Here is a 16028-nt window from a genome sequence, read left to right on the forward strand (position 1 = left end):
CCTGTATAGCTGACCGAGTGATTTACTAGCCACGTTCTTTAGCCCTTCTTTGCCTTTGGCTAAAACCCTTTGCTTTATTACATCCATTATGGCCACACGGGAGTCTTCTGCTTAGATGGTATTTAAAGAAAAACAGTTTCTCATGTTGGTATAAAAATCTTTGAATGGCGAGTAAAATCTCGCCGATGGCGGAGTCCGGTTAAAAAGTGGAGCTGTCAGTGTCCTTCTTCCTCAATCAAACTGTCATGTTCCTAGGTTCTTTGGTGGTTTAAAAATCCATTTTACGTCGGAAATTGTCGAGAAAGTCTTGATTTAACGAAACAGCAGAAAATATCTCTCTCTCTCTCTCTATATATATATATATATATAACACCGGTGCACTTAACTTGCTTCAAGCCCAATCAGCAGCGCAATATTTTCGTTGCATTAATAAGACTCCTCGTCTCTCGTTAGATCACTGCGAGTAAAGTCACATTTGAGCTCAATAAGGAGATTGGTCCTTGATGAAGTGGAGAAGCTGCAGAGAGAAAAGCCTTGGAGGCAGTTGCTTGTGTTTCAGCACCATGGACAGTGATGTTGGGCGCAACCTCCTCTTCTCTCCTCCACCACTAACTTTCCAAAAGGGAATTGGGCGGCTTGCCTTGAACTGAATTTAATCTCCGGCTCTTGAGGGCGGACGCTATGGAAACGGAAGGAAAGATGTCATCATTCTAGTCTACATATCCGAGGCACTAGGGGGCAGATTTACTAAACAGCGTCCACTTCCCCGGGCGAAAATTCGCTCAGACAACGCCGATTCAATAACATGCGTGAGTTTCGAACTGGGGGCTGAACGCTGGCGACTTTTCGCGAGCGGTGCTTCGGTAATGCGAGCGTTTCAAAGCAAAGGCGTTAGAGCGAAAATTCCACTTGCATATGACGGGGAAATTTGAATTTGTACGGGCGGCTTTATGTGATATACTTTACATTTACACTGTAAGGGGGCAGACGTATCAAGGGTCGAATTTCCGAGGGGTTAAATCCCATCGAAATTCGACTGGGGAATAGAATCGAATAGGCGAATAGTGGGAATGGGCGAATATTCGCCGGGCGAATAGGCGCACGATCGAATATTCGCTGGAAGTTTTTTCATTTGATCAAAATGCCTTATTATTCGATCAAAAACTTGCCCATGGGACTTTCCCGTGGGCTTTTAAAGCGCAAAACGAAATTCGACTGGGGAATAGAATCGAATAGGTGAATTTAAGCGCCGGCGAATAGTGGGAATGGGCGAATATTCGCCGGGCGAATAGGCGCACAATCGAATATTCGCTGGAAGTTTTTTCATTTGATCGAAATGCCTTTTTATTCGATCAAAAACTTGCCTATGGGACTTTCCCGTAGGCTTTTATAGCAATTCGGTAGGTTTTTAGGTGGCGAAGTAGGCAGTCGAAGTGTTTTTAAAAGAGACAGCACTTCGACTATCGAATGGGCGAATAGTGGCAGCATTTTTGCGCTCGATCCAGCACTTCGACTATCGAATGGGCGAATAGTGGCAGCGTTTTTGCGCTCGATCGAGTACTTCGACTATCGAATGGGCGAATAGTCGCAGCGTTTTTGCGCTCGATCCAGCACTTCGACTATCGAATGGGCGAATAGTGGCAGCGTTTTTGCGCTCGATCCAGTACTTCGACTATCGAATGAGCGAATAGTCGCAGCGTTTTTGCGCTCGATCCAGTACTTCGACTATCGAATGGGCAAATAGTCGCAGCGTTTTTGCGCTCGATCCAGTACTTCGACTATCGAATGGGCAAATAGTCGCAACGTTTTTGTGCTCAATCCAGTACTTCGACTACCGAATGGGCGAATAGTCGCAGCGTTTTTTGCGCTCGATCGTTTCGAATCATTCTACTCAGGCGAATTTACGCCAATTCGATAGTCGAGGAGCACAAAAAAACGACTTGAAATACGAGTTTTTTTCCCTCTATTCATTCACCCGAGCTTAGTGAATGGGCCCCTTAATTAAACAAGTCCAGGGAACGTAAATAAAGACAATAGAGGTGTTATATTGCCCTACACATGAGCCCACTGTATAGTTTATGTTCCGTATGTTGGGAAATGTAGGGGGGAGCCGGTTACCCAAAGAAATTTTTAAGGACTTTTGCAGCCAATCGCTCTGAAATAAGGAAAAGTCGCCAGCGATTTTTTTTTGATGCATTTTTTTTTGATGTAAATAACAGAAGATTGAGGAATATCGATGCACTCCATTGCGCTTCGCCTGGTCTGAGCCGGCGAAAGAGTAAAATCCGCATTTGCAAAATAACGTCCATTCGCCAGAGCGAATTCTCGACTGGTGATTGCGAATCAGCGCTAGCGCCTGTCTCTTTCGCTAGCGATTGGCGTCCATTAGTGAATTGGCGTTGTCCCTGCGGGCGTTAACGCTGGCGAATTGACACTAGTATTAGCCCCGGACTCCTCGCTGCTGGTTTATTAAAAATCGCCAAGTTAACGTTTCCCCCTCATTTTACACTTCTAGATTTCTGATCTCATGAGTGTTCTATGGGGGGGGCAACAATTATGTCCAACTTCTTAAATCGTTACGGTTTTCATTCATTGTTTAATTCACACCTATCTGCGTAGATTATGGGTATTGTTCTTTTATGGCCCTATGGCAAATGAAATATAGTTTTGCTCATATATATATATAATACACAAGAGCCATGAATATCCTTTATCCTTATGTTGCTTAGTGATGTCATCGGTTATAATCTGAGCATAGTGATGTCATTTTTGACTCACTGAATCTTGTGTATTATAATAAATAAAGTAGCCCCTGTTGCCTTTGAGTTCATGACCTGTATAAAAACAGTTATTTATCAAGGTCCGAATTTATCTCAATATCGGCTGCTACAAACTCCGATCTAACCCACTCGGGTTTTTAACGCTTATTTATTACAATTTCCCGAAAATTTGCTTTGTGGGAAAAGCTCTAATTTTCACGATTTTTCCGTGAATTTTCCCCCGAAATCTCCGAATTTTTCACCCGAAAGCTCTGAAAACATCGTGACATTGCCCGAAACCCCCGACACAACCAAAAAATCAATGGGACTAATCGCATTGACTTTTATGCAACCTCGACAGGTTTGAGATGCCGTGTTTTTATATTCGGGCTTTTTAGCCCTCGGGGTTTAATAAAGTCCGAAAAATTTGTGATTTTTTTTTCAAAAGTCAGATTTTATAAAAAAAAAAAAAAACACAAATTTTTCGGATTTCGGGGAATTTCGGAGCTTAGTAAATAACCCCCTTGGTCTTCAGCCTCGTACTTTTATATGGTCATGTAACTCCTCATTAACTTCTAATATCCTTATATGTTCCAAGAGGGGGTACTTTATTCACTATATAAATAGATACTAATAATGCAGAATTGTATTTATTATCTGCCTACTGTCTACTCATATGACATCACTATATATAATTATTGTATAATATATGATATAAACTTCCTCTTGGTTCGAACTTAATATCATAAAGGATTTAAAGCCACTCGACTATTGGTCAATCACAGACACATAGTGGAAATAAACCCAACAAGGGTCAGAGCTTTATGATGATCACATTCATTTTTTGACAAGGGCGCCCTCTTGTGGATGAATGAATTTTTTTTTTTTAATTGGAATACGCCGTCTTTTGGGTGACTGAAAATATGGTATAAAATCTATTCTTGTTAAAGTCTGACTTTCCATCTCCCTACTGAGAATTAAATGATTTTTACTTTCTGGGTCTGAATTCATAAATATTTCCCAAGGAATGATGAGAGGGCAAATTTGTTGGGCACTAGTAATAGCTACTGATGGGCGAATCTGACCCATTTTTGCTTTTTTGAAAATTCGTGAAACAGCTAAAATTCCCATTGCAGTCTATGGGGGTGACAATTTTGTGGAGAAACTTGGTGAAGAATTGTACTCATGACTAGTAATAGCTTGTACCTTCTACCTGCCCAGCCTGTCTCCTTCCCACTACCTACAACTCTTTGTTACCCTTCTTGGTGTTGCCTTTTAACTGCCCTTGTCTCTTTCCTTCCTGCAACTTTGCTCCTTCTTGGAAATCTTCACTTTACTGAGTTAGATATTGTACTACAAACCCCAACTCCCATCTTTGCTGCTCTCCCTGGAATTCTACTTATTTAGTCAGCCAACCACATTGCCCAACCCTATCTGAGCATTGATGGCCAACTTAAGGCAAAAGAACATGATAGCAAGGATACAGCCGAACGAGGAGACCTCCGAAGAACAAGTCTGGAAGAGATTCTGTGAAAAGCTTGATCTTCAGCCTTGTGCCCAATGGAAGGAAACAATACAGAGGAAGGAGGTCAAAGTAATAAATCAAAGATCCTAAAGAGCTGGATTTATTTGGCTTTTATGGTTATTGATTAGAGGTGAGAAATAACTCTGTTTTGACAGCTTTACAAAATGTCAGGACATGTCAGAAGAAGAAGTTGAGGAATGATGGCGCCTACTTCTCAAGGGTTGGCTGGAAACTCAACCTTGGTCATTCCCGGTGAGATCCAAGTACTTTTGAAGGAGGTATTGGTGGGCGTGTGTTTCACCGAGAAGGGATGATAATGACAGGACAATATAGACCTTATTATAGGAATTAAAGAGATTTTGAGGGGCACACGTTCACCAATATATCATACAATGTCATATCTTTATGATTCTTACTGATCCATAACAAACTGAAAAATCTGGATGCTACTGCAGACTCTTAGAAACTCCCCCAAATCCCTTTGCCTGACAGCAGGGGGGACTCTATCTATTCCAGGACTACTTGTATGGCCCTTGTAATGCAGTGATCACCAACCAGTAGCTCGTGAGTAACATGTTGCTCTTCAACCCCTTGGATGTTCCTCCCAGTGGCCTCAGAGCAGGGGCTTATTTTTGAATTCCAGGCTTGGAGGTAAGTTTTAGTTGCATAAAAAACATGTACACACAGAGTCTCCTGTTGGGGAGTCTCCACATAGGGGATACCGATATATCCAATTACAGCCTTTATTTGGAAGCCCTGAGAACATTTCATGCTTGTGTTGCTCTCAAATATTATTTTATACTTGAGTTTTGCTCTTGGGTAAAAAAGGTTGGGGAGCCCTGTTCTAATGAGTCCCATGCTTAGTGGTCCCCATAAAAATACCATTTTCACCACTTTTGATGGTAAAAACTTTAAAAAAATCAATAAAAATCCAGTGCCAAATCCTACAGCTTTTCACTGTCCAGACCTTTTTCTTGTTTGTTAACTATTTGTCATTGGGGTGTTTTTTGACCCTTGACTAAATATAATCTTTAAGCACAAAATGCACAAGCGAAGCTGCTCTAGAGACTGGACTTCAACCCAACCCTTTCCCTTGGCAACTGGTGTATTCCTATACATACCTATACATACTATACATTCCTATACACACCTATACATACCTATAGACACCTATACATTCCTATACACACCTATACATACCTATAGACACCTATACATACCTATACACACCTATACATACCCATATACACCTATACATATCTATACATACCTATACACACCTATATATATCTATACATACCTACACACACCTATACATATCTATACACACCTATATATATCTATACATACCTACACACACCTATACATACCTATAGATACCTATACATATCGATACATACCTATACACACCTATATATATCTATACATACCTACACACACCTATACATACCTATAGATACACCAATTAAAGAGCCAGGCGCCCAACCTCCGTAATTATTAACTATATAGGCCCAAGGACTCAAAGCCCCCCAAAGCTGCTGTCCTAGTGAGGGTTTCTTGGTGTCTATATGATAAATATGACCTTGAGCAGAAGGCTTGTGTTCTTGACGTGTTCCTACAATAATACTTTTAATACAATAATACTTTTCTTGATTTACGACTTTCCACTGAACTGCACCCCATGGATGTGCACTAGGACCCCATCATTTATTGACTAGGGTCAATTATAACAATTAAACTGCCTGTATGTATTGGAGTGTGGGAGGAAACCCATACAGAACATAGACATTACTTTAAGGTTGCCCCTTTTCACTGGCCAGCGATCCAGGCAGGCTGATGACGTCTCAGGGCGGATCAGTGACATCATGAGTTGGGCCGATTGTGGTAGAGCAGGTAAAGGTGCTGGGGCAGGAGAGAAGGCTGGGAATTGGGCAGACTTGGTGGAACACTGGGTGGAGCAGAGGAAGATCTGGGGTTAGAAGATGAGATCGGCAAGGGAGGAATTTATTGGGCTTTGGAGATTTCCCGGCAGCTTCATTGCCAGTAAATTCATTATTCCGGTGCTGGTCCTGCTGATTTCCCGGCCAGGTGGCAGCCATACCTAGGGCAACTGCGTGGGGCAGTCCAGAATAGGGTTTCCAACTCACCCCTTTGATAAAAGCCACATATTTAATCCACATCCTACACGGCTAGTTAACATTTAATAGAGATGCATGTTACATGGCTGCACATAAATCAGTTCAGACGGCAGCGGGTGGGACCCTATTCCCTAATAAAACAATAGTCCAAAGAATGTGGCACAACTGGGTGTAGAAGATGTGATGTCATAGTAAGGTCTTCCCCGAATTCATGAAGTGCCTGATTGGCTCTAACTGTCATCTCTTTCTTTTCCATGAATTTGCAGTTGGTGACTTTGTTTGTCTCATTGAAGTAAAGCCAATGATTAGGGCAAGGCCAGGCGTGGTGTTTTTAAAAAAAAAAGCTCAGTCGGGCGTAAATACGCATAAACTGCGCTATCCCTGAAACGAATGGAAAACGCACTAGGCTAATTCGCGCAGGACACTTGTAAAGCGGAAACCGTCACGGGACGCCAGTGTTGGCGTTTTTCAGCAGAAACGGAAATAAGTCAAGAAACTACCAAATCGATAGACTCTGTGGGATCTGCAAGTTTAAAACCACACGTTATGTAAATACGCAGCGTATTTTAAATATGGCGTCCAAAGTCTCACGAGATAAATGACCCATATACGGTTTTACATCTGGCCTTGTCCTTAGCGTCTGCCGAAAACTCACAGCGACTTCTCTTCACACAATTATGTCTGATATAGAAATACAGGGGATTCACCCAAAATACAGGCAAGTTGGCAGTTTGGTTTATGTGCCCGACATAAATGATTCTTGTTTTCAAGCGTAATAATATAACGGGGTGAATTCTCCGGCAAAAACTCGATCACCCACCCGGGGCGCTTTTCTTTTACAAACCATCACAACAACCATCCGTGTTTTGCATTTCCAATTACACAGGGATTTATAGAATGGCAAAGGGAGACAGGGCAAATAAGCGAAAGGTGATTAATTAGCCAATAATTCTGCTGATAAGGTTATTACACAGGTTGAGTCACGGCGTGTTTGTGCTACAGAGGGGCCTGGAAAATGGATATTTTATATTAAACCGATATCTTTATTTATTACTTTGTAATTCCTTGCTTTTCTAAAACAGCACAACCCTGTTCTATTTGTGTTAAAGGGGTTGTTCCCCTTTAAATGAAGGGATATTCTGAGACAATTTGCAATTGGTCTTCATTTTTTATTTGTGGTTTTGGACTTATTTAGTGTTTTATTTATCAGCTCTCCAGTTTGCAGTTTTATCAATCTGATTGCTACGGTCCAAATTCCCCTAGCAACCATGCACTGATATGAATAAGAGACTGGAATATGAATAGGAGAGGCCTGAATAGAAAGAGGAGGAATAAAAAGTAACAATAACAATACATTTGTTTTTTTTAGATGGGGTCAGTGACCCCCATTTGAAAGCTGGAAAGAGAAGAAGGCAGCAAATAATTCAAAAACTATGACTAATTGAAAAGTTGCTAAGTATTGTCCATTCTACAAGATACTAAAATTTAAAGGGATACTGTCATGGGAAAAAAAATTTTTTTCAAAATGAATCAGTTAATAGTGCTGCTCCAGCAGAATTCTGCCCTGAAATCCATTTCTCAAAAGAGCAAACAGATTTTTTTATATTCAATTTTGAAATCTGACATGGGGCTAGATATATTGTCAGTTTCCCAGCTGCCCCCAGTCATGTGACTTGTGCTCTGATAAACTTCAATCATTCTTTACTGCTGTACTGCAAGTTGGAGTGATATCACCCCCCCCAGCAACCAAATAAAAGAACAATGGGAAGGTAACCAGATAGCAGCTCCCTAACACAAGATAACAGCTGCCTGGTAGATCTAAGAACAACACTCAATAGTAAAATCCAGGTCCCACTGAGATACGTTCAGTTACATTGAGTAGGAGAAACAACAGCCTGCCAGAAAGCATTTCTCTCCTAAAGTGCAGGCACAAGTCACATGTCAATTTGCCAGCTGCCCCCAGTCATGTGACTTGTGCTCTGATAAACTTCAATCATTCTTTACTGCTGTACTGCAAGTTGGAGTGATATCACCCCCCCCAGCAACCAAATAAAAGAACAATGGGAAGGTAACCAGATAGCAGCTCCCTAACACAAGATAACAGCTGCCTGGTAGATCTAAGAACAACACTCAATAGTAAAATCCAGGTCCCACTGAGATACGTTCAGTTACATTGAGTAGGAGAAACAACAGCCTGCCAGAAAGCATTTCTCTCCTAAAGTGCAGGCACAAGTCACATGACTGGGGGCAGCTGGCAAATTGACAATATGTCTAGCCCCATGTCAAATTTTAAAATTGAATATAAAAAAATCTGTTTGCTCTTTTGAGAAATGGATTTCAGTGCAGAATTCTGCTGGAGCAGCACTATTAACTGATGTGTTTTGATAAAAACATTTTTTTCCCATCACAGTATCCCTTTAACTTAAAGGTGAACCATCCCTTTAAATCAGTCCAGAAGTTCAGTCTCCAATCACATTCATTTGTGGGGTCTTGAGCTTTAGTACAAAATAATGGGGAATAATGGGAATAATTCCTGTGTTGATATCACAGACTTAGAGCCTAACATATACACTCGTATACAAAATGTGAACATCATTCATTTAAAAAGGGATGAACCGAATACACTATTTTGGATTCAGCCGAACCCCAAACCCTTCGCGAAAGATTCGACCGAATACCGAACCGAATCCGCATATGCAAATTAGGGATGGGAAGTGGAAAACATTTTTTACTTCCGTGTTTTGTAACAAAAAGTCATGTGATTTCCCTGCATATGCAAATTAGGATGCGGATTCGTTTCAGCCGGGCAGATGGATTCGGCTGAATTCTGCTGAAAAAGGCCGAATCCCAAACTGAATCCTGGATTCGGTGAATCCCTAAATAATACAAAACTGTTACAATTTGATAAACTTCCGGGTGTAAATGAACAGTATAATGAAATGGTGTAGGAATTCCTTTATTTCAGGAGCTCGAAAGACTCTCCAGTCTCCAGTGAACCTTCAGCAGTGACTTTATTGTTACACACAATCAATATACAATAAAATACATTTTTATCAGATTTTTAAATAGATCTTCTTTGGTTGGTTTGTGGGTAACAGTGGATTGTGGGTAGCCAGTCACAGTTCTGTGCTTACATAGGAAAAGACATATTGAAGTTCCCTGTCAGGTCCTCTATCTACAAGATGGGAATTGACAACTGCAAAATGCTGACACCATCTCTCATAAAAAGTTTGGAAAGGAGCCAGTGTTAGGGCAATGGTTGGGCAATGCCGATACTATTGTCCTGACCCAGTACTTTGCTTTTATAAAGGTTCTTATTTTTACTGATCGCAACTTTTTGAAGCCAACGCTAAAGCCCAGTGGGACTACATCGGACATACCCTTCTGCTTCTGTTCCAACTCTTCAAGGGTTTCATTGAGTGTGCGATCTTGCAGACCTGTTCCCGAAATTCTGCCCCGGCCAAGAAACAAAACAGAGGGTTGATGCAAGTGTTCAGGCTAGACACCGCCATCTCTACGAAGAACACTGCGTCGGCAGTTTCAATGGCTTTGTCCAGCTTGGGTTGAATCACTCTTAGTATAATACAAGAATTCCTCGAAGCGTGATACGGGAGATAGAGAAGAGCAAAAATGACCCAAGCGGAAAACATGAGCTTCATCAACAGGTCCCGCTTCTTCAACCTCTGGAGTTCACGCAGTTGCCCCAAGCTGCTACAGTAACAGTAACATATGGAGACAAATGGAAGGAGACAACCGACCATCGTGGTAAATAAAGAAAGGGGAAGGGAAATATTGGTGTTCTGGGAAAAAACATAAAGGGAGCAAATGGTTTTATTGTTTGGACACATCTCTGTACTGGCTATGAAGGCTACTGGCGCACTAGTAATGAAGGTTATTGCCCAGATGGACAAGCAAAGCACAAGGGCTTGGCTCTTCCTAAGCAACCGTAGCGACTTGAGCGGATGGACAATAGCCAGATACCTATCTATGCTCAAGCAGCTAACAAAATAAATGCTGCAGTAGAAGCAGCTATGGTATAAGGTCCTGGTCACCTTGCAAAGTGCATCCCCAAAACTCCAGTCCAGTCCATTGAAATGATAGTAGATAAGACACGGAAGGCACAATATCCAAGCGACGTCAGCCAATGCCAAGTTACAGAGGAAAACCGTGCTCCGGGTCCAACGTTTGATACGAGAAAAGAGAATCCAGATGACGGACAAATTCAACGTGAGTCCCACCAAGACAACGAAGAGAAAAGTTGCAGGGAAAACCTTGCTTTGGATGATGCCCAGGAAACTATCCGCTTTCTGGCAAAAATCCGAGCCAGCTCTCTGCAGGAAGAACAAAGGATAAAGAAACACATTCAAAAGAAGCAGCATCTTAGATATCATTTCACAAAAAATAGGCTCAGGGTTTTTATGTAGGGGTCGGAGGGTCATGAATTACTGGCTGTCTGCAAACTTCTAAAGCCAAGAGATTGTTGAAGGTGGAGCGCCAGACAACGAGGCAAGTTTTAGGTTAGGACAGAGATGATCAAGGTGATCACAATCAGAGAGACCCCATGGAGGGAAGAAATGTGGAAAGCAAAAACCTTGCCAAATGTCTCCCACAGGGATTGTAGAAGTTGCGTTGCAGAAAGAGCTAACAACTCTATTCCTTCATCACAAGTCTGTTTATTAGAAGGTATCCATTTGGTCCTTCTGATCCCAAGGTGTAAAGGTTGGGCAGGCTACTCACACAAACCAGCTTGGGCTGGTTTGTGTGAGTAGCCTGCCCAACCTTTACACCTTGCATTCAATTAGCCTTTAAATAAGAAGAACATCTCAGATACCAATGAATAAACTAAAAATTCTGCATCTCCTCATCGTTGGTACCTTTGTCTAAGCCAGTGGTGTTTTGAAGGTTGAACCGGAGGCAAATTGTTCTGGTTTTCAGTAAAGCCCATTTCTCTTACCTGCTCAGAAGTTTCTCCCATCCTTCAGCAGCAGACTCTTTCCACTGTTTGCCTCTGGCTGGGCTCAAAAATGCTTTCAAATTTGTTTGTTCCTGCAGTCGGTCTACCAAGGTAACCAGCGAGCCGCATTAAAATGTCCGGGAAATAATCTATTGTTTGTGTCAACGAGGAAATGAAAGGTCTTCTCCATGGGTCCTGGTGATATTACGGTTACACTGAAATGTTGTCACCTCGGGTGAATATTTTGCTGAACGAATGGCACAGGGTGAGAACAAGGACCTTCACCTGCTCATGACAACCATCGTCTGTTGCACTATGTTTGGTTTTATCAGATAGAAGGTAAACACTCCATTCATACATTGTCTTCTGAAAACCATTTCCCCAGATAATACATAAAAATATAGATCTGCACTCATGTCGCCTCTCTCTCTCTCCGATATTTAGAGTGAGGAGATGTTGGTAGGAGGATACCTGCCTTTTCCAACATCTGCTTCTGCCTCTTCTTATGAGGTGGGCCTTGCAGGCTGGGTACTAAGCGAGTAAATTGGAATCTAACCCTAAACTCATTGTGGCATAAGATTTTTCTGACCTTACTTAAACTTGTGACATTGCAAGACATGGAGGTGTGGAGGTGCAAAAAAGTTACCAGCTACGCGGAAAGGTCAAGGTTCCATGGTGCAACATATGTTGTCTCAAAGATCTCTAGAACCACTACTCACCCTAAACACAGACGCAAAGATAGCATCGTATGAAACGAAGAATTTCATACCATGGCGATCGGTCGGTCAGTCGGACAGGTTCAAAGATTTATATCGTCTACCGATAAGATCTCTGCATGTATTGACTATCTGGCGACACAATGGGTCTCTACTATTTGTTGGACATAACTTTCGTACGATTGCTACTTTATTTTAATCGGTTAATTGCAGGTCAGATCGGCTATAGGATTGGCATGGATGATCGTTTCGTCAGACGTAGACTATAATCTGCACATCTATGGCCATCGTAACCCGCATAGATAAGATGTATTTGCAACCCCAGGTCTGAGTGGGTTCATATCAATGCCCGCTTCAGCAGATTTATATCCTGAGATCCACTAGAAGCCCGCACTGAAGCTGGTGGATCAAAAAAGAAAAACGGAGACCTTCAGGATGAGGAGAAGATCTGGATGAGGCATCTTGTGAAGTATCTGCATCTTCAGTAGGTCTCACGATTGCCTCATGGATTTTCTGTCGGACAAAAAACAATTACCATGTAAACTTATAATAAACTTATAATAACAAAGATAGTAGCGCTTTTTAGTCTGGGAACTACTAGTCGTCCACACCAAGGTCCTCAGCTCCAGGAAAACCTGGGAGCTTTATCTTCTGCTCTTACAGTTACGTGGACTCCATCAGATGAAAAACAATTATCTAACTAACGTATAAGAAGAAGACCAATGTAATGCAACACATGTGGTCCCAGCAGGAGAAGTCTGAACCCAAGGAAGTCACATGTTGTGAAGGAGGAATTTTCTAAGGGACGTTCTCTAGTGGAACACTTGAATTCTGAAGCTCATTTGAGGTCGCAGTCTTATATATGAAACGTAGAAGATACTTAGTGTCACCCCCTACTCATATCCAACTAGTTACTTCAAACAAGGCCACCGTGTGGGAACAGCGACCTCAGGTTTAACCACTGCAGTCCCCCCATGAGTGTCACAAGCCTACATTCTTAACTTCATGGGGTGGAGGTTGATGTAAATTATTATTAACCACCTTAAATAATGACCACAAAACGGACCACTGGTGGAGCTTTGGGAAAATTGATGGCATTGGTGTTGCTGGACTACTGTTCCCAGCATGCTTTTTCCTGAATCAACTGGGAGTTGTGATTCAGCAACACATTTGACATGGCCTTTAATCCTTATAATTCACAGCAGGTGAAGGCGATACTCCCTTTATTGAGTATTTTAAGGAAAGAGCGCGCGTGTTGCCAATGTTGCCAATGACGTGCGATTGTTGAACAAATTAAGGAAACAGCTGCGTTTTGTTTGTCCTTACACAGATTACACAACGTCGCTACATCCAGGTTTTGACTTCAATTAGAGATCAATAAACATCTGTATATCGGATCTACAATGTTTAATTAGTCGCTCGCTCTGTCCCGCTGGATCCCAAGTAGGAGCTCATGAGACGCACAGGCACAGATCTGCAAAACCAGCATTGCCTCAGATGCTATGAACTACACCTCCCAGCATTCTCAGTCTGCAATGATGGAGCCTGCTGTACACTAGAGTAAATGAAAGTCTGTGTTTGGCATGCCCCCCCCCCATTTATTTTGAAAGACCCCCAATGAATTATACCTTACTCTCTTCTTTGGTAGATAATCAGATAACCTGACTGCCCTTACATTAAAGAACCCCTTCCTTTGCTGATGGGGAGATCTCCTTTCCTCCCCACCAATGAATCACTCATTCCCCCTTTCTTGGTAGGGAATCCAATAACCTGACTGCCCATAAAATTAAGAACCCCTTCCTATGCGGATGGTGAGATCTCCTTTCCTCCCCACCAATGAATCACTCATTCCCCCTCTCTTGGTAGGGAATCCCATAACCTGACTGTCCTTACAGTAAAGAACCCCTTCCTATACTGATGGTGAGATCTCCTTTCCTCCCCACCAATGAATCACTCATTCCCCTCTCTTGGTAGGGAATCCCATAACTTGACTGTCCTTACAGTAAAGAACCCCTTCCTATGCTGATGGTGAGATCTCCTTTCCTCCCCACCAATGAATCACTCATTCCCCTCTCTTGGTAGGGAATCCCATAACCTGACTGCCCTTACAGTAAAGAACCCCTTCCTATGCTGATGTTGAAATCTCCTTTCCTCCCCACCAATGAATCACTCATTCTCCCTCTCTTGGTAGGGAATCCCATAACCTGACTGCCCTTACAGTAAAGAACCCCTTCCTAAGCTGATGGTGAGATCTCCTTTCCTCCCCACCAATGAATCACTCATTCCCCTCTCTTGGTAGGGAATCCCATAACCTGACTGCCCTTACAGTAAAGAACCCCTTCCTATGCTGATGGTGAGATCCTCTTTTCTAGGGAGAGCAACCCCAACTTGACAAGCATTTCACTGTTCGATCATCCAACCCATGGTCTTCCCTGACCTTTTTCTGTGCCGAATCAGCATCAAATTTTCAATAAAAAAAAAAAAAGAAAGCAGCATTACCGACATTGTGACAAGACACAAACCAGAATAGTCATTTAAATACTTAATATTTTACTTTCTTTATATACCGGCACGTCCACAAACTGCAGGAACGACACAATCTGTGGGTGAAATTTGTAAAAAGAACAAAATTACAAATCTTCCCCATCAGTTTATTTTCACAGGTCAAATTTCATTACAGAAACACAGAACGAAATAAAATCAATAGAAACAACAATAGTGTCATAGTGTAAAACATTTCCCTTCATATATATATATATTTACTTTAGCAATACTGTGGGTGCAAACGCTCCCAGTTTTTCACAATTAAACCTTCTCAGAACATTTCGCTTTTTCAAAGGCGAAAAGGAGAGGCGTCTGGCTGAGGATTGTGGGAAAGGTAGTTCTTATTTAAGTCTAATCCTTCCGAGAGTAATTACAAATGTATTTGTGACCAGGCTACTTCAAAACGAGCCAAAGCAAGTGATTATGGAAAGCATTGAGCACCATGCGAGCAGAGGTTGTGTCCCATCTGTGCAATTTAGCCACAGACCTGCAGGTGGGACGTGTGCTGCATATTCAGCCGTTGGTTATATTTTATCTCCATCATGACAATTGCATAAGCGCTAGGATCAGTTAACCAGTAACGATACAGATAAAAAGTACAGCTTCCCGTTGCATGTAAGTCACCTGACCCACCTGAGCATCCAATCATCAGGCACTTTAGGACAAATACACACACATATATATATATATATATATATATATATATATATACACACAAACTTTTAACATGAAAGAGGTAAAAATGCTTGAAACGACTTAACGGGAAGCAGATCTTTGGTAAATTAAACACTGGCTTCATTACCACTACTTAAAGGGATACTGTCATGGGAAAACATGTTTTTTTGAAAAAGCATCCGTTAATAGAGCTGCTCCAGCAGAATTCTGCACTGAAATCCATTTCTCAAAAGAGCAAACAGATTTTTTTATATTCAATTTTGAAATCTGACATGGGGCTAGACATATTGTCAGTTTCCCAGCTGCCCCTGGTCATGTGACTATGCACTATTAACTGATGTGTTTTGGAAAAAACATGTTTTTCCATGACAGTATCCCTTTAAAGGGGAACTCCACCTGAAAACAGTTTTTTTGCAGAGTGACAGAAAATGTAATTCTAAGCAACTTGCCCCTATATATTAATCAAAACATTTCAATGGTTTTACAGTTATTTGTAAACGTATAGTGTTGCCTCTGCATTCCTGGGCTGCGACATTATATCAATAGTCCGCTCTCCTCCAGCCCAGACTCCAATTCCCACAATGCCTTGCACCTTGCAGAATAACGACAGCATGCAAGGAATTGTGGGAACTGGAGGAAGGCCGACTTTGGATACACGTAGACAGAAACTGCTTTCAGTTGCAATGACATTTACAAATGACTTTAAAATAACGGACA

General features: G+C 41.8%; 2 protein-coding genes across 2 annotated transcripts in view; both read right to left on the reverse strand.

Moving 5' to 3' along the window:
- LOC108713448 (vesicular glutamate transporter 2) overlaps positions 1-795 on the reverse strand; it is a 21321-nt gene extending 20526 nt beyond the window's left edge. The window contains exon 1 of the mRNA XM_041589712.1: positions 2-795. Within this exon, the coding sequence (XP_041445646.1) occupies positions 2-87 (86 nt within the window). The 5' untranslated portion in view covers positions 88-795. The remainder of the gene's footprint in view (position 1) is intronic.
- Positions 796-9362: 8567 nt separating this feature from the next.
- On the reverse strand, positions 9363-14006 carry LOC108713729 (P2Y purinoceptor 1). The gene is made up of 2 exons (XM_041589713.1): positions 11377-14006; positions 9363-10753 (listed from the first exon to the last, which is right to left on the reverse strand). The coding sequence occupies exons 1-2, from the start codon at positions 11395-11397 to the stop codon at positions 9788-9790; spliced, it is 987 nt and encodes a 328-aa protein (XP_041445647.1). The 5' UTR covers positions 11398-14006; the 3' UTR covers positions 9363-9787.
- Between the last annotated feature and the right edge of the window lie 2022 nt (positions 14007-16028).

Source organism: Xenopus laevis, chromosome 4L (assembly GCF_017654675.1).
Source record: "Xenopus laevis strain J_2021 chromosome 4L, Xenopus_laevis_v10.1, whole genome shotgun sequence".
NCBI classification, from domain to species: Eukaryota; Metazoa; Chordata; class Amphibia; order Anura; family Pipidae; genus Xenopus; species Xenopus laevis.

Bases quoted from the DNA above. Each gene is read 5' to 3' on its own strand.
- LOC108713729 (XM_041589713.1), bottom strand. From the start codon at position 11,397: ATGGGAGAAACTTCTGAGCAG. The intron at 10,754-11,376 runs GTAAGAGAAATG...TTCTTCCTGCAG, and splicing joins TGGGAGAAACTTCTGAGCAG to AGAGCTGGCTCGGATTTTTG.